Source organism: Gracilinanus agilis, chromosome 3, assembly GCF_016433145.1.
Source record: "Gracilinanus agilis isolate LMUSP501 chromosome 3, AgileGrace, whole genome shotgun sequence".
Lineage (NCBI taxonomy): Eukaryota > Metazoa > Chordata > Mammalia > Didelphimorphia > Didelphidae > Gracilinanus > Gracilinanus agilis.
In genome coordinates, this window is record NC_058132.1 from 14,607,520 (window position 1) to 14,630,500 (window position 22,981).

At 36.8% G+C, this 22,981-nt stretch overlaps 2 protein-coding genes across 2 annotated transcripts in view; both read right to left on the reverse strand.

Moving 5' to 3' along the window:
- LOC123240770 (zinc finger protein 91-like) overlaps nt 1-22,981 on the reverse strand; it is a 730,881-nt gene that overhangs the window by 222,863 nt on the left and 485,037 nt on the right. The window lies entirely within an intron of this gene.
- LOC123239889 (vomeronasal type-2 receptor 26-like) lies at nt 7,822-21,846 on the reverse strand. Its single transcript, XM_044667212.1, has 6 exons — nt 21,623-21,846; nt 19,573-19,864; nt 18,244-19,047; nt 13,316-13,543; nt 10,804-10,931; nt 7,822-8,722 (listed from the first exon to the last, which is right to left on the reverse strand). The coding sequence occupies exons 1-6, from the start codon at nt 21,844-21,846 to the stop codon at nt 7,822-7,824; spliced, it is 2,577 nt and encodes an 858-aa protein (XP_044523147.1).

The window sequence follows — 22,981 nt, forward strand, 5'->3', positions numbered from 1 at the left end:
CATGACAAAGAATTCTAAATCTCTTATAATTAGAGAAATGCAAATCAAAACATATCTGAGGTATCACCTCCCACCTTGCAGATTGGCGAACATGACAGCAAAGGAAATTAATAAATGTTGGAGGGGATGTAGCAAAATTGGGACATTGATGCATTGCTGGTTGTAAGAAGGGAATTTAGATATTTATATTTAAGATGTGGCCTCCAGGGATCAATTAGCTTGATTCCACAATTAAAATAGACCCAAGTCAGGATACCTTTTATAGAAGTTTATTTACAATTAGGAAGGTAGGGAAATAGAGAGAGAGAGAAACTCTGACCTGGACAACCTGAGGTCCAGGCCAGGTGAGAGTGAGAATCTAGAGGTTAATAAACAAGGCTATCAGCCTCAGGATCTTAGACAATTTGAGAGGTAAGGAAGCCTCCTTTAGGGTGGAGACTCTAGATATGCCAAGAGACGGCTCAAGGAAGTCAGCCTAACTTACCCAGGTGATAATTCAGAGGGGAAGCTGCCTGAGGTCTCCGCAGAGATCCTTCAGCACCAAGTTCAAAGCATGAACTGCCTCAACAGGAAGTTACCATCATATTTGAAGGACAGCAGCTTTTGTCACTTCCTGGAGGTCCATCTCTAATTCAAGCGGACAAATGGCAGCCTCGACACTGTTTTGGACTGCCCAAAGGGCAGTCCCTTGTTCTTGATTTGTTACTTATTGTCATGTGTGGGTAACTCATCTCCCCTCCCCACTAAGGGAGGTGGGAATGATGTTATCTCTGGTGGCTAGAGTTTTTACTATGAATGGACTTGAGCTAATTCCATTTACACATGGTGGAGTTGTGAATTGATCCAATCATTCTGGATGGCAATTTGGAACTATGCCCAAAGGGTGCTAAAAGCCTGCTTGCCCTTTGATCCAACTGTACTACGACTGGGTTTATACCCCAAAGAGATCATAAGGAAAAAGACATGTACAAAAATATATAAACTGCACTCTTTGTAGTGGAAAAAAAAACCTGGAAAATGAAGATATGCCCTTCAATTGGGGAATGGCTAAACAAATTGTGGTATCTGTTGGTGATGGAATACTATTGTGCTCAAAAGAATAACGAACTGGAGGAATTCCATGTGAACTGGAATGACCTCCAGGAAGTGATGCAGAGTGAAAGGAGCAGAGCCAGAAGAACACTGTACACAGAGACTGATACACTGTGGTAAAAACTGAATGTAATGGACTTTACTAGCAATGATCTAAGACAATTCTGAGTGACTTATGAAAAAGAACACTATTCACATTAAGAAGAGGAACGATGGGAGTAGAAACACAGAAGAAAAAGAACTGATTGAACACATGGGTTGATGCAGATATGATTTGGGATGGAGACTCTAAACGACCACCCCAGTGCAACTATCAATAATATGGAAATAGGTCTCGATCAATGACACATGTGAAACCCAGTGGATATACGCATCAGCTATGGGGGATAGTGGTGGAGGGGAGAGAAAGAACATGAATCATGTAACCATGGGAAAATTTTCTATTAAAAAAATGGGAGTAGGGAAGGAGTCATCTTTTTTTTTTTTTTTTTTTTTTTTTTTTTTTTTTTTTTTTAACCTACACTAGTAGGACTTGTTTCTTGTGCTAGTTTGTTTCTCCTTTATTTTATCTAGTAATCTCTGTAAGCCCAGGTCTAGGCCTGTGAAACAGAGAATCAGATCTATCCCTAAAGTAAGAAAGTTGAGACCAATTTTCTCTCACTACCTATAATTTCTTTCTCTTCTTTTAGAAATGCTTATAAATCTGGTAACAAGCCTGCAGATTAAGTTTTATTTATAGCATGAATTTCTACTGTTTTTACTCATTAACATATGCTTTCTCTTTCAAAATCTTTTAAATTTATCTAAATGATTTTATCTAGTTTTTATGAGTAATTACATTACAGTACACTAAATTTGTAATTTTCCCAATATTGAAATAATTGCATTTCTGGTATAATCTAATTTGGGAATAATATATTATCTTTTTTAATAGGTGGTGATAGCCTCTTTAGTACTATTTTACTTAATATCTTGAAATAATGTTCTTTATAGATTTTAGTCTGTTTTCTTTCTTTTAAATTGTCTCTCTTTGATTTAAAATTTTTCTTATAAAGTAGGCTGCAAGTAATTGAAATGAAATAGGAGTTTATTATTCTTTGAATTTTATATTGAATTACTGGGGAAATATACTTGTTTCTGAGTTTCTATTTTGAATCTCTGAGAATATATTTCTGGCTTCTTCATTTCCCCTTCAAGATTAAGATATTTAAATTGTTTATTCCTTCTTTCACTTATTTAATTACCTTTGCCTAGTCTCCCTTTTCTGGAGTACTTCCCTTTTTACCTCCATTTCCTTCATTCTTTCAATACTCAATATTTCATTACTCAGCTCATCTCTGATTTTTGACGAAGTCATTTTTTCTAATACATTCCAACCCCTACTCAGCACTAACTCTTTATTTTCATTGGACTGTGTTCCATATAGAATCTTTTTGCTACTTCTGCTTTTTTCCTTTTATTATACCATTTCTGTGCCTTATTAATTTTCTTAATATTTTGTAAAAGTTCCATTTGTTGCTAAGATTTATGTATATTCTATTGAAGTCCAGTTTGAAAGATATGCATTTTCTGACTCTTGTTTCTGGGGAAATTTGTTCAGTTCCTGACTTTCGCTTTCATTTCTCTTTCTCTTATCACTTATCCAAAAAAAGACAGAAATATTGAAGTCTATTATAACTATTGTGTTACTTTCTATGTGTTCTGATTGCTCAGTTAATGTTTCTTTTATGAGTCTGTCTGCTAAGGCATTTGAAGCATGTTTGTCAATGATGTTGTCTATTAATTACTATTTGCCAAGCACATTGGCAACCTTTTCCATGCCTCCTGGTTTTAACTTCATTGTCATGTCCTTCTTGGCCTCCTTCCTAAGTCTCTCCTACCTTCCAGAACCTCTCAATTACTGATGTTTTCCCCATCCCTGGGTTCCTTGGGAATCTTCTCTCTAATTTTCAGATTTCTGAATACACCTCTCCTCCACAAAGTTGGATCCACTCACTCCTCACTTTTCTAACCTCAAGTGACCCCCAGATTTTCTCTTGTCCTTTCTTCTAAACTCCCCATATAAAGGGCACATTTGAAGCCTCACAACCACCCTCTAAGAATAATATTATTATCTCTGTTTTTACACATGAGGAACTGCAGTTCAAAGAGATTTTAAATACCCTGTGTTGGCTTATATAGATAGGAACAGCCAATGAGTTGTAGATGGAAACATTGAGTTTCAAATGCCCATAGCATGACCAGTTTTGCGTTGTCTAATAGGGTTTTGTAGTTGCTAGTTTGAATGTTAGGAGAGAGATTAATGTTGGATAAATGGATCTGAGGACTGTCAGCACAGAGGTGATCATTGAATAGACAGGAGCTACTGATCATAAAACTTCAAAATCTAGAAAACTTTAAGAAAGAACTTTATAAAGTTATATGGTAGAGGAGAGAAAGCAAGAAAAATGTCGAGCTTCCCTCCAAAAGCCTTTGTGAGGTTTACATTACATAGCTTTTAAACAAAGGGACCAGCACATTAACAAATGCACATATGAAGTCTATCAGCAGGACAGTGTAAACATTCAATAAAATTGGGGCAAAGCCAAAACACAAGCTAATGGGGAACCTAAAACACAAGCAGTTTTGTACCCAAGACCTAGGTGAATGCAAAACTAGGACTGGACTTCCCTAGAGATTCTCTGCTGTCAATAAGACTTGTGATTTCAGGTTACACAATTTTCTAATCATATCAAGCCACCTTAAAAGAATATCAATAAATCATAAAGTATTTTCTCTATAACTTATATGAGCAAATCTCAATTTCAAGAGAATGCAGCTACACTCAAACTCTCTCTGAGACTTATGGAAAGAAATCCTTTTTTGGGAAAATATACTTTCCTTACTCATCATAATGGCTTCAAAGTCTCTTAGGTATTCGTCATTTTATACAAATCCTCTACTGTTTGCATGGCAGGTCTTACCAGAACCACTTAAAAATAATCACTATAATATCACAGATATTCACATGAAGTACAATATTAGGAAATCCAATCTAGTCCAAATAAAAACACTTTTGACATTCTCTCAACAACATAATCAATATCTACTGGGAACAGTGGACACATATAGAAAACAGAGAAATCCATGAATGAGAAAAAAAATACCATAAGTTTGGATAAATCAGAACTCTGAAAACACAAATGTAAAGCTTACTTTATTCATTCAGTCTGAAGAATTGTCCATAAAAGGTTCTTAACCATGGGAAAGAATGTTCCAGTTCACTATTAATAATAATTAATAATAATAATTATTAATAACAATTAATAATTAATAATAAGAATGTTCCAGTTCACTATTAATAAGAGGAATTTAAATCAAGATAACATCTAGAGTTTTCTTTTATTCCCTCATAATTGATAAATGTGACAGGAGACAGGCATGGATAGTCAAAGTTGGAGGACTGGTACAAAGACAGTCACAATGTAGTATTGCATGAGCTGTGTATTTGTATGCTTACTCTAGAAAATAATTTGGAATTATGTAAAAAAGTGACTAAAATGCCTTTACCTTTTGACTGAAAGATTCCATATCTGGTAATATATCAGGAGGCCATCAAAGAAAAAAGAATATTCTTTATGTATCAAAATATTTGTAACAGCAATTTTGTCAAAATTTTGTCAAAAAAAGCAGTAGGCATTCATTGATGGGGAATAGCTAAAAAAATCATGATGTATAAATGAGATGCAATATAAATGTGCTCTGAGAGGTGATGCACATGAGGAATACAAAGAAAAATTAAATGACTCTCTGAATTGGAAGAAAAGTGGGTAGAGTCAAGAAAAAACAGTGTACACAAGTACCCCAATAATGTAAGTGGAAAGAATCACAATCACTATATAAGAAAAATTGAATGTCATGTAATGGTAAAGAATTGAAATGACCCAAAATAATTTTCCCTTACCCTACTTTGAAGAGATTAGAGTCCAGATGAAAGGAAACAACTTATGAAAAAACTTAGGAAAACTTATGAAATGTCAGATCTTTTTGGTGTTAAAAAGTTTTGGTGAAATTTATTCTCTTCCTTTCTCTCTAAAAATTATCTATTGTAAAAGATATCTTTATATAAGAGGGGAGAGGAAAATATAAAGGGAGAACTCTAGCAATATAAAAACAAGACATTATAGTAAACTAACTTTTTAAAAGGTTCCCTGGTGAAAGTAGCTTTTTTGTTGAACAGATGCTTCCTATTGAAGTTGAGTCAATTCACATTGTGCTGGATTAACTCCTCAAAGGGCTTAGTGTCTCTACTAAATGTGTGAATCTGCTGAGAATCACTTCTCAGATTCTCTGCTTCCAAGTTGTTCCTCTGTTCAGCTGGAGTTGGTCTTGAACATCAACTAGAACAGTGGTTCCCAAACTTTTTTGGCCTACCACCCCCTTTCCAGAAAAAAATATTACTTAGCCCTCTGGAAATTAATTTTTTTTATTTTAATAGCAATTAATAGGAAAGATAAATGCACCTGTGGCCATCACCAGCTCCCTGGACTGCTGAAGCACCCACCAGGGGGCAGTGGTGCCCACTTTGGGAATCACTGAACTAGAAGATCCATTTCTTCCAGCTTTAGGTTCAGTTGATGCCTTCAGCTGAAAAGATTTAAAGCACTTTTTATGATACTAAAAATTGTCCTTTATCTTCCACTTGACAAAAGTCACTTTAATTCTGTTTCTTGGTGGCATTCTTCTTCTTCACCTCTCAATAACAATATGGGATATTACAGAGAAATATCGTTTGTCTTCTCTTCTCAGTAGACAATCATTACTAAAAGAAAATTCTACTCTATCTGATTCTTTTTGGAAGAAAGTCAGAAAAGAGGGTCCACAATATTGTGTATATTCCTTAATCTTTTCCATAGCCAGTGGCAGTAGAAGACCCTCCTCTCTTTCACTGGTTAACCACTGATTATCAAAAACAGATAGGTACATGGAAAGTTGTTACCTCTTTTTAAAACAGTTATGAAATCTATATTAAAATGTTCTTCAAGTCTTTTGGGGTTCAGGCTTAAGGCCCTGTCTGTGAACAATTCAATCTTAAGTTATGGTTTATAATAAAATTCTTATTTATCTAAAATGAAGTAAATCTATAATAAAATAGCTAGCAATTATGTGGAACTTCAATGGTTGCAAAGAATTTCTCAATTTTATCTCATTTTATTCTGAGAACATTTCTAGAGGGTAGGGGCTATTATATTCACACATATGTTATATGATACAAAACTGTATACTTATTTACTGTCTAAATATATTGACATAATATTTATATGTATTTTATAGAAATATACAATATGAATATATGTGTATATATAAATATATATGTGTGTTCACACAGATATATTTATGTTTTTCCTCCATTTTTTCAAGTTCTGTAGAGTAAGATTTTTTTCTATGTTTTTTTCACATCTCAGTTTTATAAAATATACTGGTCAGTAGTAGAAACTTTATTACTGCTTATTGATTGATTGATTGGCATCTCTAGTGGATGAATTTTAGGCAAGAAGAATAAGTATCTAAGAATACAATTAAAATGTATTTTTATTCTGCAAGCACTTATTAAATGCCTAAAGACTAGTCTAAGCATCATGCTAGAGCTAGAGACTAAAGACAAAACTAATGGAAATCTCTGACTTCAAGGAAATCATATTCTTGAAAATCCAAAATAGATAAAAGTGGGTGTGTCCAAAAAAGGGATCACTAAGTGTTCTGGAATTGCTGGGCATCTTTGACAAATGAAGTAGGGGTAGGTATCCTCACAAATTCTTCCTGAGAAAATTCAGGCTGTAGGGTCAGCCTCTAGTTAAACTTGGCTAGTTCCCAAACTAGTGAGTATCAAATCAAATTTTAACTCTGGACTTCCTCACTCAAGTCTTAGTAATCTAACTATTGCACTTCTTAGCTAGGGAAAATTAGTTATTTCTAGTTTCTTGTTTATCTTTTTTGAGCTACATATATGGTCCTGGATTTTTAGTAAACTTATGTATTATCACATCTATCTACCTATGTATCTACCTACCTATCTATCTATCTATCTATATCCATCTGTCCATCCATCAGTCCATCTCTTCTATCTCTCCATCCATCCATCCATCCATCCATCCATCCATCCATCCATCCACTCATCCATAAAGCCATCCATCCTTCCATCTATCCACCCATCCATCCATTCATCCATCTATCTGGTCTATTTATTCAAATTGGAAATATAAAACAACTTGGATATTAGGCAAATGTGATGTGATGCAAAATATATTCCATGAATATAAATCTTTTGTCTTCCTTTCAGGTAGCCTAGAGAATGTAGAGAGGAAAAAAGAAAAATTAAAGGAGAGTGTCTCAGTAACTGAAGGACAAATTGAGGAAGAGTATCACAAATATTATGGCTGAAGAGGTGGAAAGGAAGTTGTTGTTCATTCGGAAATCATGAAGGAATTCATACAAATAAAAGATAAATTAAATGGAAAAAGGAAAAAAATCAAAATGAAAGATAACATGACAATGTCCATAAAGTTGGGGATAGGATATTAATGTTGCCTCAGTAGTTTTTGGAGCAGTCAATAAACTCTCATTTAGCAGAGCTTGGAGTTCAGATTGTTTTCACTGGGACATTCTGAAGCAAGATTAATTTGTGTTAACACTTTAAAATTCCTTGTTTTTGGTGGAAGTCATGCAGAAATTTTAAGAATATCCCTGAATTCAGGAATTGGTATTATTTTTTAGAGTTTTCTTGGTGTTCTTCTGTGGCTGCACAAGAATAACATAGCATTTGGGGGCAAAGATGCAAACTAATAATCCAGCACTGGAGCTCAAGATGGAGAAGACTTCCACAGCCGCCATCATCTTCCCTTTGGAGCTCTGGTATGTGGGCAGAAAGGAGACCCAAACACTGCAGAACACAAACATGCTGAAGGTGATGAACTTGGCTTCATTGAAGGTGTCAGGGAGATTTCTGGCCAAAAAAGCCACAGTGAAGCTCCCCAGGGCCAAGAATGCCATGTAGCCCAGGACAGAGTAGAAGGCAATGAGAGAACCATCATTGCACTTAAGGATGATGTGCTCAGGGTCAGAGTGTGTGTCTGCATCTGGGAATGGGGGAGAGATCAGGAGCCAGATTGCACAGAGCATGACTTGAATGAAGGTACAAAAGACAACAAGAGAAATAGGTGCTCTGGATCCCACCCATCTCCTGCTCCTGCTGCCTGGTCTTGTGGCTCTGAAGGCCAGAACTACAGTAATTGTTTTGGCCAAAATAGAGGAGACGGCCACCGTGAACATGACTCCAAATGTTGTTTGTCTGAGGAGACAATTTGTTGCAGTGGGGCGGCCAATGAAGAGCAGAGAGCAAAGGAAGCAGAGGGAAAGGGAGATGAGGAGAATGTAGCTGAGATCTCGATTGTTTGCTTTGACTATGGGGGTATCTTTGTGCTTCAGAAAGACCCAGAGAACCAGAACTGTAAGGAGAGAGAAGGAAGCAGCTATGGAGGCCAAGATCATTCCCATGGGTTCTTCATAGTCCAGAAAAATCACCAGTTTGGGTAGACAATAAATCCTCTCCCTATTTGGATATTGATCTTCTGGACATTTCATGCATTGTTCACTGTCTGAAGAGAATAAACAAGGTCTCAGTATGTCAGCCTCAGCATAACCTCCCTATGGGAAGGTCAAGAAATGTTTGTTATACTAAGCACTCTCTCTGGTTCAATAAGCATCAGAATTTTGTGGAAGTACATAAAATATAAGACTTGGAAGACTTTAGTTTGAATCTTGCCTCAGATAGTCTGTGATTGTAATCTTGCGGGAGTCAATTAACTTTTTCTGACTCAATTTTATCATCTGTAAAATGATGTTATTGTGAAGACCAAAGAAATGAACAAATGTGAAGGGTTTTACAAACCTTAAAGTGCTAAATCAATAATGGGTATAATAGAAATTGTATTCTTAGAGTACTCTATAAATATGAAGCATCTTTATTAACAATAACAGTAATAACCATAATAAATGTGACAGAAGCATATTGCAAAGTAAAGAAATTGAGCTTATTACTATCTTGCTCTCTTGGACCTGCCTATAGTTCCTTTAAGAGATCATCCCTTCAGCTTGGAGCTCTGTGTTTTTTGTAGTCTCTTCTGGAATTGTATGTGGAGATGCAGCATCTACGACTTCTGAAGATTTTAGTTTCTATGCCTTTCCTGTTGATGCTTAGAATACTAATGACATGGATATATATATATCTCCAACACACATACACACACACACACACACCTAATTGTTGACATCTTGTCTTGTAGGCTTTATTTATATGGTTCTTAGGTGCTTTGCATGGGCATAAACTCTGAGTGTTCTAGACATATTGAGGAAGAACTAGGCTTGTACAGTTTGAATGGGAGAAAATTCAGAAGGGATATAAAGTTGGTCCTCCGTAAACATGTGCAGTGTGGGACAAGACTTGCTCTGTTTCATTGTAGAGGGAGAAACCCAAAATAGGTGGGAAATTGAGAAAAGACAAATTTTAGGTTGCATGTGAGAACAAGCTTTTTAACAATGTGAATGTTCTAAATTAGAAGGGTTTACACTGAGAGGTGCTGGGTATCCCCTCCTTGGGGGGATTTAAGCACCATGTAGATGACGAATTGCTCCAGATGTTGTATTAGTGACTTGATGGCTTCTGAGTTCTTCCACTTTTTAAATGTAAAGATTCTCAGAGCTCATTAACTTATAAGCACCCAGAAGTACTTCTTTTAATGAAGAGGACATATTGCAATGAGATATTGCTTTCAGAAAATCACTAAGAGAACAATGTAGGAAGCAAAGTGTTGTTTTTCAGGTTAAGAATGAAAATGTTCTTCCTGCTGTGTCTTTAGTAGGTCTCTGCTGAATCCCTTCTATTTCAGGTCATGAGAACAATGTCCTAGATACTTTAAATCCATGCTCATGGAACCCTCCTAAGTTTTCTCACTGACCTGTTTTGAGGAGGGAACAATCTCAAATACGTTTTCATTTATTGATCAATGACTATTATAAGAATTTCCTTCAAAGACATATTGTTCCTAGAATTATTTCTCTAGGTCATATTATTTCCATAGAACACATTACTTCCCCCTTCCTCAAATTAGTATAGATTTGTGAAATTTCTGCCTACTTTTTCAGATTTGCCAGATTAAACTTTTGACTGTCCAAAGTATTATTTCTATCTTCCCAGAGACCCAACTCTTATGTTGAATGAGAAATCTGGGCATGTTCTAGCTCTCCTTAGTACATGCATGATGAGGGCTGCTCATTTTATCTTTCTTTTCTATATAACTAGGACAAAGGTATTTGTATTTTGTTCTAGGTTATCTCTAAAGAGCAGCTGAAAACTATAAAGCTCTAGGTCAATGTGAATGATTGTTGATAATAGATATGCTTTCTAGATCTCTGTCCTTTGAAAATTGGAGCACAGTCAAACTAGGCAAGAAATTCCCATTTTTGTGGAAATTCAGTTCACATCCTCACTAACACTGGGCTCTACATCAGTTTTTTCTTCTTTCTGAAATTTCCTTTAGGCATCTGTTGCTCTCTGGATATCATGGTCCACAGGTGGGGAGTTGTTATTGCATGATTGTGATGAGAGAAACATACCTAGATTTGGTTCATGTTTGGGTTCTGTGTTTTCTGAGACTGATGAGTGTCTACACAGACTTACCAGTGTGGTTGGAAATCTGGCCCTCAGGACAGGAAACACAGTCAAAACAGCAGTTAGGCTTTCCCTCTTTGACTTTTTTGTGGAATCCAGGGCCACAAATTATACTGCATCTTTCAGGAATTGCCTACACCAAGATATATACAGAGGTTTAATTAAACTTGATTTGGAGGCAGCATCAGTAATGTCTTAATGTAGTTGGTTGCTCATGTCTAATTTGTTGTTAGATACACGCATACAATCTGATTATTTTTCAAAGTCCACCATTGTTATTTCTTTATTTATTCCTAAAAGGAAGAATTGAGGAAGGCATGCGAATTATTTACTAGCATCCCACTCGATTGGGATTTTAAAATCTAGAGAGTGAAGAAATTTAATTTTCATAATTCATAACCAACAGAGACTTTTACCAAGATACTTTAGAGAAATGAATTGAGAAAATAGCAAAAAAGAATTTTATGAATCTTCCTTGAGTCATAAAGATTCATGTAAGATTTGAGAGTATGGGCTTTTCCAAATACTCTTTAATTGCCTCAGAATAGCAAACATTAATACTTTCTCCATATGTTTGTATGTGTATGTAGAGCATAAAGGAAGTGCTCTACAGAACAGTCTTCTAATTTAAAAATAATCTGCACACACACACACAGAAAAAGAGAGAGAGAGAGAGAGAGAGAGAGAGGCAGCAAGAGACAGAAAGAAAGAGCGACAGAGAAAGAGAAAGAGAACGACAGCGACACAGAGAGACAGAGAGACGAGAGCAGTTGCTTAAGTAAGAGCAAAATTAGAAGTTGGTCAGAAGAGCTGAGCTACAGAGAAGAGCCAAAGCAAGCAGCTAGGAAAACAAAAACAAAAACAAACCCTTGACTTTTTGTCTTGCATGCCAACATATTTCCCTTCAGATGTCATCACTTAATCTCTCCCCAGGACAGCTCTTATTGGAGAATAGTCACATAGCAAGAGGCATCAGAGCCTGGAACACGTTCATCACATGAAGGACAGTGTCCTAAGGACAACAACTGACTTGTCTAATGGCTGCATACTGCATGCTTCCCAACATGGCGATGGCCAAGATGACTTTGTTAGAAAAAGTCCTTGTTTACAGATAATTGAGGAACAGATTTCCATCCTGTCTGTTTTTATTTCTAGTCTAAAGAAGGGTAGAACAAACTCATTTTCTTAGCCTTTGGGGAGATATGCTTTTATAGTTTTTGACAACAAACTGTGTTTTTGGTTGCCAAAGGGGGAACTAGTTCTCAAAAATAATATCCCAATTCAATATTAATTTTCCACACTCAGAAGCAAAGTAGAAGATTTAGCTGTGGCAGAGACGTGAGAATCCATGAGAACCATCAATTCTCCAGGCATTTTGGAACTCAGGGCTTGGACTGAGGGGAATTTTGAGAAAATGCCAGCTCTTTCTCCAATTTCTCCTACCTTGCCTACCAAGAATATATAATTTCATAGGCTGTTCTATTACCCTAATTTTTCAAGGTACCTGAATTTTGCCTCAAGCTGACAAAGTCTCAGAGGCAAAGTAAAATTAGTCAGGGAACTCAGTCTTACACTAACGTGAGGGATTTTCCTAAGCAGGAATTCAGAGCAACTGTAATTCAACTTCTAGAATTTTGTCAAAATCCAATCTCTAAAGTCCAAGAGGAAGGAACGCAGGTGAAGGATATTATTGTCCTCTTTATATTCTCCCAAATATAAAACTAAATATTCAAATAATTTAATTCCTTAAATTCCTTTTGAATGCTACCTGATTAAATGAGAAAGGGAATGTAAAATATAATAAAAATGACCAATCTCTTTATTCACCTTAAAATTTAACAAATCTGCCATTCTCTGAATTGTTTAGCTATATCAGTATGAATCCTTCATGTGACGAAACTGTCTATACTGAATTGATCAGGTACTTTGGTTTATTCCCTGATGCCAAAATTCAATATTGGTCAACATTTCCTTTTTGACTGTCTAATTTTCCTTAAATGGTGACATTCCAAATGGAATAAAAGGGAATGGTATGGAGAGCAGTTATAGATTGATGAAATTGCAAACATTACTCCAATTATTGGGGTTGGAGCTAGAAATTGGATAATCCAGGGTTTTATGATTGGTCTCCAAAATATTTGGGCCCTTGATGTCCCTGAAACACCTACAGTATTAAAGTTTACTGGGTTTAGTAGGAAATTACCAAGAATCACTGGTTTTAATAAGGTGGCTTTTGTCACCTAGCTGTCATGGACCAGGTAGGTTCTTCTGCTTTCCCAAGCTGTGCAATGGGAAAAGGTCACTGACTTTAGGGTTGTCCACCTCAAGGGGCATGTGTACTGGTGCCCTTAACTTTATACCAGCTCAAATGGATTTGGCATAACTCTTTTATTTTCAAATTGCATTCTCCAGGCAGGCATTATGATATTTGGCTTGTGAAATGCCAGTGACTCTCCTGATGTGCTACATTTTCATGTATACATCTTTCTTCCAACCAACATTCCAACATTTTTTCACCTTTATCCACCACCTGTGCCACACTATTGCCTTCTCTTGGATGGTGAAATCTTGGCCAGGAGGAGCCTGAGGAATAAACTCTCCCACTTTCACCAGAACATCAGAGTCGTTAGGAAAGGTCACATAGTTGAGAATATCGTAGTTTGTCATAGATTTCCTTTTCTTATCCATGACCACCTGGTTCCCAGCACTGTTGTTAAACCGGAGGTTCTTCAGAAAGGAGTGGAGCTAAAGGGAAGAAGAGTTGGAAGTGAATAGTTGAATATCTCGGAGAGATGTGCTGTATTCTGCGATGTCTAGTATTTTTATGAATGGCAGATAAAAGATGGTGTTAAAGTTTAGTTAAATCACCGGGTCTTAATTTCCATAGAGTTTATTATTATTTACTTGAATAAGAGAGGACAGAGAGAAATATAAGTGTATTTTCAAACTAGCCACATGGGCTCTCATGACTCTCTGAGCCACATTCCTTTCACTGCTATGGACAAGGGAATAGAGAGACCGATTCCTGGAACCCCTCTTTTATTTCTTCTCTATTATCCTAACCTGACCTTTCCAGGTCATTGTGCCAGGCCACTTCTCCTATGACCTATGTTTAGAGCCTTATCATGTGACATAGTGAATGGAGGGCAGGGAAGCAGGTAGGAAGACTCCAGTATGTGATTTCTGGGGGACGGGGTTCCCTTTACAAAAATGTATATTACAATTCTGGGATTTTTGAAGAGTCAGAAAATCGAGAGGGGTTCCTAATATACTGAAGAGTCAGGATCCCAAATGGTCTCAGCAGACTTGATGTTTAGGCCCAGATTCAAGGTGGAAGTATGAAGTTTTTATTCCAGAGAAAAAGGCCAGAAAGGGACCCCCCCCCATCCTTTCCAACATTTATCATTTTTTTGGTCCTATTAGAAAGTCTGATAGGTGTGAGGTGACATCTCACAGTGGATTTCATTTGCTTTTCTCTAATCAGTAGTGATTTGGAATATTTTTTCATATTAGTATAGATCATTTTAATTTTTTCAAGTGAGAAATGCCTGTTTATGTTTTAGAATCTTTGTCAATCAGGAATTGTTCTTCATTTCTATAATTCTGATCCCTATATATCTGAGAAATGAGGCCTATATTATAAAAATTTCTGCCCCAATTCGTTGTTTCCTTTCTCATATTGTTTGCATTGGTTTTATTTGTACAAAATCTTTTGAATTTATTATAATCAAAATTATCCCTTTCATTTTTTGTTATGTTTTCGGCATCTCATTTGGTCGTAAATTCTTTCCTACCCATAAGTTTGACAATTAAAAGTTTCCTAGGGGGCAGCTGGGTAGCTCAGTGGATGGCGAGCCAGGCCTAGAGACGGGAGGTCCTAGGTTCAAACCCGGCCTCAGCCACTTCCCAGCTGTGTGACCCTGGGCGGGTCACTTGACCCCCATTGCCCACCCTTACCACTCTTCCACCTATGAGACAATACACTGAAGTACAAGGGTTTAAAAAAAAAAGTTTCCTTGTTCCCATAATTCGTTTATGGAATCACCTTTATATCTGTATTCAGGGTTTATCTTTCCTTTTCTTGATTTCTGATATGAAATGTTTGTCTATGCCTGATTAATTTCATTTCATTTTTAATTATTCCAATTTATTACTAATAGAACATTCTAGTACAATGTGTTTTGATAGTATTTTCATAGGATAATGCAAATGCATCCAAGTCACTAAAGAGCTATCTGAGAATTGAGACTATAGACTTTTTCAAATAAATTCCAATAGGTTTCCTCACAATAGAAAATAATTAAACTCTCTTTGTATGCATAAGCTTGTATGTATGTGTGTGTGCTGAAATATGTGTGTGGAATACAAAGGTAATTCTCCATTTGTTATTCTTCCCACTTAAAAGCGATTACATTTTTAAGGAAAGAGCACTCCTCCATTGATTCAATCAGATCTGAGGATGAACAGAAACTATACACGTTCTTGAATCTGTGAAAGGCATTGATGGAGAGACTTGGAAATTACAAGAGTAATTTATATAAAAAGAAGCATCGGTCTCAAAACAAAAAATAATGAGCATCTGAAGTGGAGAGATTGGAGCAAGCTTGGTATTCCAGAACACCTCTGAAGAGGAAAGTAAAGACGGAGTTATGGTAGAGAAGGGAGAAGCCATGTGAGAAATTAGCTCTACACACATTTTGGAGAAGAAGACCTAGACTAAGGGAAGTGTTAAGAAAATGTCAGCTTTTTGAATAGAAAACATGATTGAGTGAGAAAGGAATTTTGTATCATCATGAAAATAATTTAGTCTCTTCATCAGTCCTATAGATGACTGAGTTTAAGTAAAACTTCCATTCCCTGAATTGTTTAGCCTCATCACCATAAAATCTTTGAGTAACTAAGTTGTTGTGTTGACTTGATCAGGTATTTTGGTCTATTCAATATTACTAAAATTCTAGATTTGTCAACATTTGCTTTTTTGATATGTATTTTTTCTTTCCATTGTGCCATTGCTTGTGGAAGTAAAATGACCCACATATTAGAGAGAATTGTTCTATTCTAAGAGTCAAAATTGATTTAATAAAAGGAGAAACATTTCCCCCCATTAATGGGATCTTGAGCTAAGCATCAGATTGTTAACAATTTTGTAGCAGAGTTCTAAAAATATAGATTTGATGTCTCTCAGATTCCTATAGTAGCCTGCAAATTTCACTGAACTTTGCAGTACATTATCAAGCATCTTTAATTCTAACAGTATGGTCTTTCTCCCTGGGTGCTATGGACAAAATGGATTCTCCAACTTCTGTCTGGGTCTCTTTTGACTGTCATGGATAGATTTCTAATAAATTGGATAACAACATGGTTCAGAGAAGATTTCACACACTATATTAGAACACAAGCCAAAATTGAAGCTGGAAGTAGGAATTTTGGAAACTGTAAAAAAAATCAGAAAAATTTCCTCCATTTAATTCAATGGAGTTGAGAAAGGAAGCACAGGAAAAGCTTGCCATGCTGGTTCATTAGAAGTGGGGTACTTCAGAAATCTCTCAGATGGCTAATCAAGCTGCTTATAATCCAATCAAAAAATCATTTAAAGTCCTTTATAAAGTGCCCATTATATCCAAGGCATTGACCTAGGTCTATTGATATAAGATGAAAATGAAAATGATGTGTCCTCAAGGCACACTTCTTCATTCCATTGCAGGGAATAGCAGAATAAAAACAAAAATAAATACAATAAATTCGCAAGAGTGGAAGAAAATCTATGAAATGTGGAGGGAAGGAAAAAAATATTTTTCTAGCAGCCAGTATGTACCATGCATTTCCCTAAGCATTTTGTTTTCTTACAAATAAAATTTCATTTAAGAGAATTAAGAAATAATTTCTGTAATCTGCCATCTACAATCTGATGGTATAAGGAACATTGGGTAGAAAACAGACTTTGTGCAAATTCATAGTATTGAGTATAGTAATCTTATTCAGAGAAGTGCCAAAAGTCTTGTTTGCTGGATCATAGACTATATTAGCACAGTGATGGGCAAACTTTTTAAAGAGGGGGCCAAAGGAAAGGAAATGCTCATCTGTCAGTGTGTTTCTAAGGCAACTATTTCCAAGTTTCATTGTATTGTATCCTACTCATTGTATTCGTCAGATTAGGAATAATGTTGCAGGCCTGATAGAACATTTCAGGGGGCTGCATCTGGCCAACAGGCAGTAGTTTGCCCTTCACTGTATTAGGAGGTATATTATCAAATCAGCTTGGAAAATAGGAATCAGAGAATGAAGAATTTTCTTTTTTATGATGAGGAGGTTTCATTTTCTTGTAGAAGGTTTAAGATTAATGATGGTTCTTGTGGAAAAATGTAACATCATATTGTGTCAATGGATTGACATATTCATATGCCCTTTATGAAGATTATTTTAATAATTTTAATTTTTCTTCTTTAATCTCACAGAATTTCTGGGTATTTATACCTTTATACTATATATTTTATGTTTATTTTGTATTTACATATGTAAACTTTATACTTATACGAACATATCATATACACAAAATATATAGACATATATAAGTACACATGTGCAGATATATTTTGCTGTGTATAAATACACACACCTATATTTAGGTTTTCTCTTTTTTTAATTATGGAGAGTGAGTTTTTTAATCTTTGTTTTCAGAACTCAATTTTATAGCATCTTATTATATAAAATAGACAAATTTGATCATATTAAATTAAATTTTCTTGTATAATAAAACTAGTACAACAAAGAATAGAGGGAAAGCAAAATGTTGGGAAATTTTTTTACTGGAAATTCTCTGATAAAGGTCTTATTTTTCAAATATATCTATATGTACATTTTTTCTTTTGAAATTTAACATCCATTATTAAAGTTGAGAGCTACACCTGGAAAGGCCTTCATTGCCCTTTAGTCCAACATTCTTCCCTTACAGATGAAGCCTAGGAAGCTCAAGGAATTTGTTCAAAGGCACCTGTGTGCAATATTTCAGAGTTAGGATATGAACACCAGTCTTCTGAATTCAGAACAAGGTCTCAACCATTTAACAATACTACTCACTAATAACTAAGGCTTCCAGGGAAAGGAGAGATGCCTGGCTCTGATGTCCCCATATTCTGCTGGAAGCATGGAATACTCTAGTATGGATGGTCTTCCCCTTCCCAAGATACCTTCCCCAACAAAGACTGCTAGGAACCAGTTGAACTGGATTCTCAATCTTGCATCCCTGTCACAGGTATCAGAAATAATGATAATGCTGAAATGACCTGAAATGACTTATAAGGCCCTGAATTTACTGCTCTGCTATGCATGAGCTCCAAACTGAAAAATGAGCAGAACTAGGTTACCAACCCTTTCTTCCTTTTCTGTAGGTGGTAGTTTCTTCATTCAGAGATTTGGACATCAGGGCATAAAGGGGGGAATCTTACCTTCCAGGGGTGAGTGATCTGGTTGTCAACATCTCTTTTGGGTTCAATTTCTGATCTCACCAAGAACATTTCATGAAGGGCCCAGGCCACAGCATATATAGCACTGTAGACAGTATAACTCTGGTATGACATGATTTTATCTAAATAGCTTGAACTTAATGTGTCCAAGGAAGCATTTTGTGAACAGACACTTCCATCTCCCTTTCTGTGGTCAGATGTGCATCCAAAAGCTGTGGCCCAGAATTTCTCAAGGAAAATATCCTCTGGGTACTTGAGAGGGTTAATAGTTTTCAGAAAGTGTTGAAATCCAGGCATCTGACTTGTCTGAGTGGAGAATATCAGAGCCCCATGGAAATTGTCAAAAGGGACAGAGCCAGGTTTTTTGGTAATATCTGAGTCACTGGTGCTGATCCATAATATTTTTGGAAAGAAATAAGGCTTCTCATGAAACCTCACACTCAGTAGTGAATCTGTATCTCCATAAATGACAACCACATTAGCTCTAGATTTTATTATTTTAAACAAAAACACTTGATGTGAGTCAATATCTATTGTCTGGCCAATGCTGATCTTCTGTGTCATGGCCACACAGATGTAGTTCCTGACCATTTCTTCCTTCAGGTCTCTGAGGAATTTCTCACCTATTGTGTCATCTGAGATGATCAATCCCACCCAGGTCCATTGGAAATGCACCATCAATCTGACCATGCCAAGAGAAAGAGAAGTGTCACTGGTTGCCATTTGATAGACAGAAGGAAACTGGCCTGGGTCACTCAAGACTGGATCAAAGAGACCATAGCTGATCTGAATGGGAACAAACAAGAACCTTTTTAAGTTGGAGTTTACTGTAGCAAAGGTTTCCTCTCCCCATTTTAATCTCCTTGTCTTCATTCCCTTTTGCCTAGAATGGACTCACTCTTCATATGTGCCTGTTTTTTTTAATGCTTCTCATCATTGAGGTTGTCACCTCCTTTAGAAAATCTGCCCTAGCTGAAATATATGTAAATGCTTTCTGACTCTCTTTATTTCTATCCCTACTACTCTGCTCAGGGCCTTCAAAATATTAGCTATTTAGTATATATTTGCTGGATTCTGTAGTATTATTTCAAAAGTTCTGTATGTCAGAGTGTGCTGCTTTCTACAAGACCTGATTAAAGGAAGGTCTCTGACCTCCCAATTTCTGTTCTTCTTTTCTTCTCTGAGAGTGATCTGAAATTTGAATTAGGTGCCAGACTACCCCAAAGCTTTTTAGGATCTAAATGCAAACCATCCATGGCTTCCCCCTGCCCTCCAATAAGTATAAACTGAATTAAGCCCATGATTCTCTACCTGTGGGAACTTATAGAGCTCAAGTAGGCTTCCCATGGAGACACTTAATGCAGAATTGGCTCCTCCAATGACTGCCACAGACTTGCCCTGCCTCTCACAGTTGTAATTGGGAATGGTCTGTCCTTGGCCTGACAGCCACATCAGGGAACTTTCCAAGATCTTGTCATCATTGTGATGGGCATTGTAGATGTGGAATCCCAGGGTCATATTGGGTAATAGATTGGGGTTCCTGTTGACCTCTTCTACAGCAAACATTAAAGCCAGAACTTGATAGTAATGCTTCTGCAGCCACCTGAAGTGGAAAAGAGGTTGTCAGGGACAAGGAATATTTCTGGTCCTTCCCTTTTCCTGAAAAGGAATTGGAAGTTTCAGAAGGGGAATCTTCTCAGCCATAGGAGAATGCAATTCTAGGTCCACAGTAGTACTCATTTACTTTGTGGTCACAGCTAGTTTTTAAGTTACCTCTTGTAAACCACGTTATTATACGCTGAATATTTTACTCTCTTAGTAATGAAGAGTATGGAGAGGCCAGGGAATTTACCATCTCATTCCTATGTGATCTCTGATGTTCAGAGCAGTAACGGTCACTTTTTCTTCATCCCTTTTTATTTTCACACTTAGAACAGTCTAGCACTTCTCTGCCAGCTACCAAGTTTTCTCCAAGTATTATAAGGAATGTTAGGATAATTTGGGAGTTATAAATCCTGATGGGTCACAAATATAAAAGTAATTATCCCAAAAGGTCATTCCCAAGTGCAGTTTGGCACAGTAGGAGAAAGTGTTGAATCTTCCTAATTCAATAATTAGACGACTTCCTAACAGTTGGTTGGTACTGCAGCTTGAGAACTTAAGGAATCAGCTGATTGGAGAACACAGCTGACTAGTTCCAACGAAATCCCTAAGAAACCAATGACGATGGCTGTATTCTCTTAATTACTAAAATAGTAGACTTGTGTGTTAGGTCTATCAAGACCAATTAGTTTAGGTAACTGGTTCTGACTGTGTATTTGACTCAGAATATGATTTGAGGATGGATAAATTGACATCTTCTTCCCTAACAACCAAGATGGCTCCTTCAACTGATGCCCTCTCTCTGGAACCTTGAGAATCACAGACAGGTTTAAAGACGACTTCTTTGTAAATGATTTAATGTTGGTAAATATAGGTGAAAGGGAAAATGGGATTAATGATGGAAAGTGGGAATAGCATTTCTAAGTTGAAGCTAAATTGATAAGTAGTTGTTTAATCTCCCAGATAATCAACTGACATTCAGTAGTTTTTGGATGGCTTGACAGCCTGGCCAGGCTAGAAGGCCTGACCCCCTTTGATAGAAATTTTGCTCAGCTCACCATGGTTTGGTTTTGAATAAATCTTCTTGATGATATAAATATCAGAGAACTGAAGTGGATAGATGAAGTTGGATGTATTTCTGATTGATAAAGATTGAGAGTAATATCAGAATTAACTCTGCCCTAGCCTAAGCCTAAAACACATCCCAACTTTGGCCAGTTTTATCTCAAGGACTCTTAGTAATGAAAGGAATAATAATGATGTTTTGTTCAGTTATTTTAGTTGTGTCCAATTCTTTTTGACCCCATTTCAGGGTCACTTGGCAAATATAACAGAGTCATTTGCCATTTTCTTCTTCAGGCCGTTATAATGAATAGAAACTATAAAGTGACTTGTCCGGGGACACAAAGTTAGAAAGAGACTGAAGCTGTACTTGAAGTCAGGAAAATAAGTCTTCCTGACTCAAAGCTCAGTGATCTGTCCACGTTGGCACTTAGCTATCCTCCACCATGATCCTAGAGGATTGATTATGAAGCATGTACCTACTGTATTATAAAAATATGATGAACTGTTAGGGAAAGTAAAACTTTTATTTTTTGATCTATTCATTAAGGTTATTTGCTTCCCTTGATTATGCATAAATGCTAAAATGATTTTTTTCTTTTCTTTTGTCTTCCTGTGGGAGATTGGAAAGGATGTCAAAATAAAATAAACACTTGATCATTGAAAATAATAATTTACAAATACAAGAAGTACTTACCGATAGTCTTTCATATTGTACTTAGGGTGCATCCAAAACATTTTCCAATAGCTAAATTTGGTTATTTTATTTATAGTTAGAGGGAAAAATCCTCCAACAATAAGATCCCCATCTCTGTAGTATGTAGGGCTGAAAGTCCTTTCTAGGTGGCAGAAGGTCCCTTTGTCCCCACCTCCAGGTAGTGGAAGCTGAAGTTGCAGCAACCAGAAAAGCATGGAGATCATCAGGGAGATTGGTATGTGGCTCACAGCCAAGTTTGTGCTGTGCTGTGCAGGAAGCAGGGCAACAGCAGCTTCAGGTGCCTTGGGATGAGGAAACTCTTGGTGTTGAATTGTCTCTTTCCCACTTTGCTCTGCCCTTCACACTCCTGCAGATGGAAGCAATAGGATTCTGAGCAATGTCTAAGACAGAGCATTGTTATCTTGGCCAGGGTGTATTTGGACTGATTTGCTCTCGCTATTGGACTCCTTTAAATACCTTTTTGAGTATGTATGGAGAAGATCCTTTGTGTGCATCACCCCTCCCAGATAGAGAGAGCTCAGTCTGGAAGGACTCCAGGGAGCATCACTGCTTGGGGCTCTGCACCTGTGTCCCTGTTTTTATCTGAGTGAAAAACTTGTTTTTCTCACCCCACTTCCCCACTCCTGTGGCCTAAGTACTGCTAATTGGGACAAAGTTTATGGAAGTCCCATTGATCTCTCTGGAGTCAGAGAAAGTTCCTGAGATGGGAAATCCTGTTCAGAAACAGAGGTCTCTGCAGAGATTCTGGGCTTGGGTGAGTTGCTTGTGAGGGGCCACAAGGTCAGCAAGTGGCAGAGACCGAGTGGTTTAGGTCTAGATTATCTCAGACTCCTGTCCCCAATGCCCTCCAACCAGAACACCCTGCAGTCTGGGGTTATTCTCTGAGTATTGTTCTCTCATTTGGATGCGGGACACATGATCTTTTCACTAATTCTTCCAGGAGAAAAATAGAGACTTTTCCAGAAGTTATTGCTTAACTCAACTGCCAGTTGGTGATTGGCTTGACAGTTTCTACCCCATTCTGCTGCAGAACCCCTCACCTTTATGTCCTGTAGTCAGTTCACTAACCAGTCCTAAAGTTCTCTTCTTCCCAGTTCTTCCCAATATCACAATTCTGTCCCTAAAACAAAAAGGACTGAATAACATTTTCTTTGTTTTAAGAACACCTTTACTTTCAATGTCATATCATGAAAGAAAACGCTAATATGTGGCTAATGCTGGGAAGGAGAACATGTATGTTGTCAACTGTGTTTATGGAACCTCCAAGTTTGCCCCTGTTCCTTTTGAACTTGCCTTAAGGAAAGTCCCAGACTGACCTTGTCTTAGATTGAATAATAA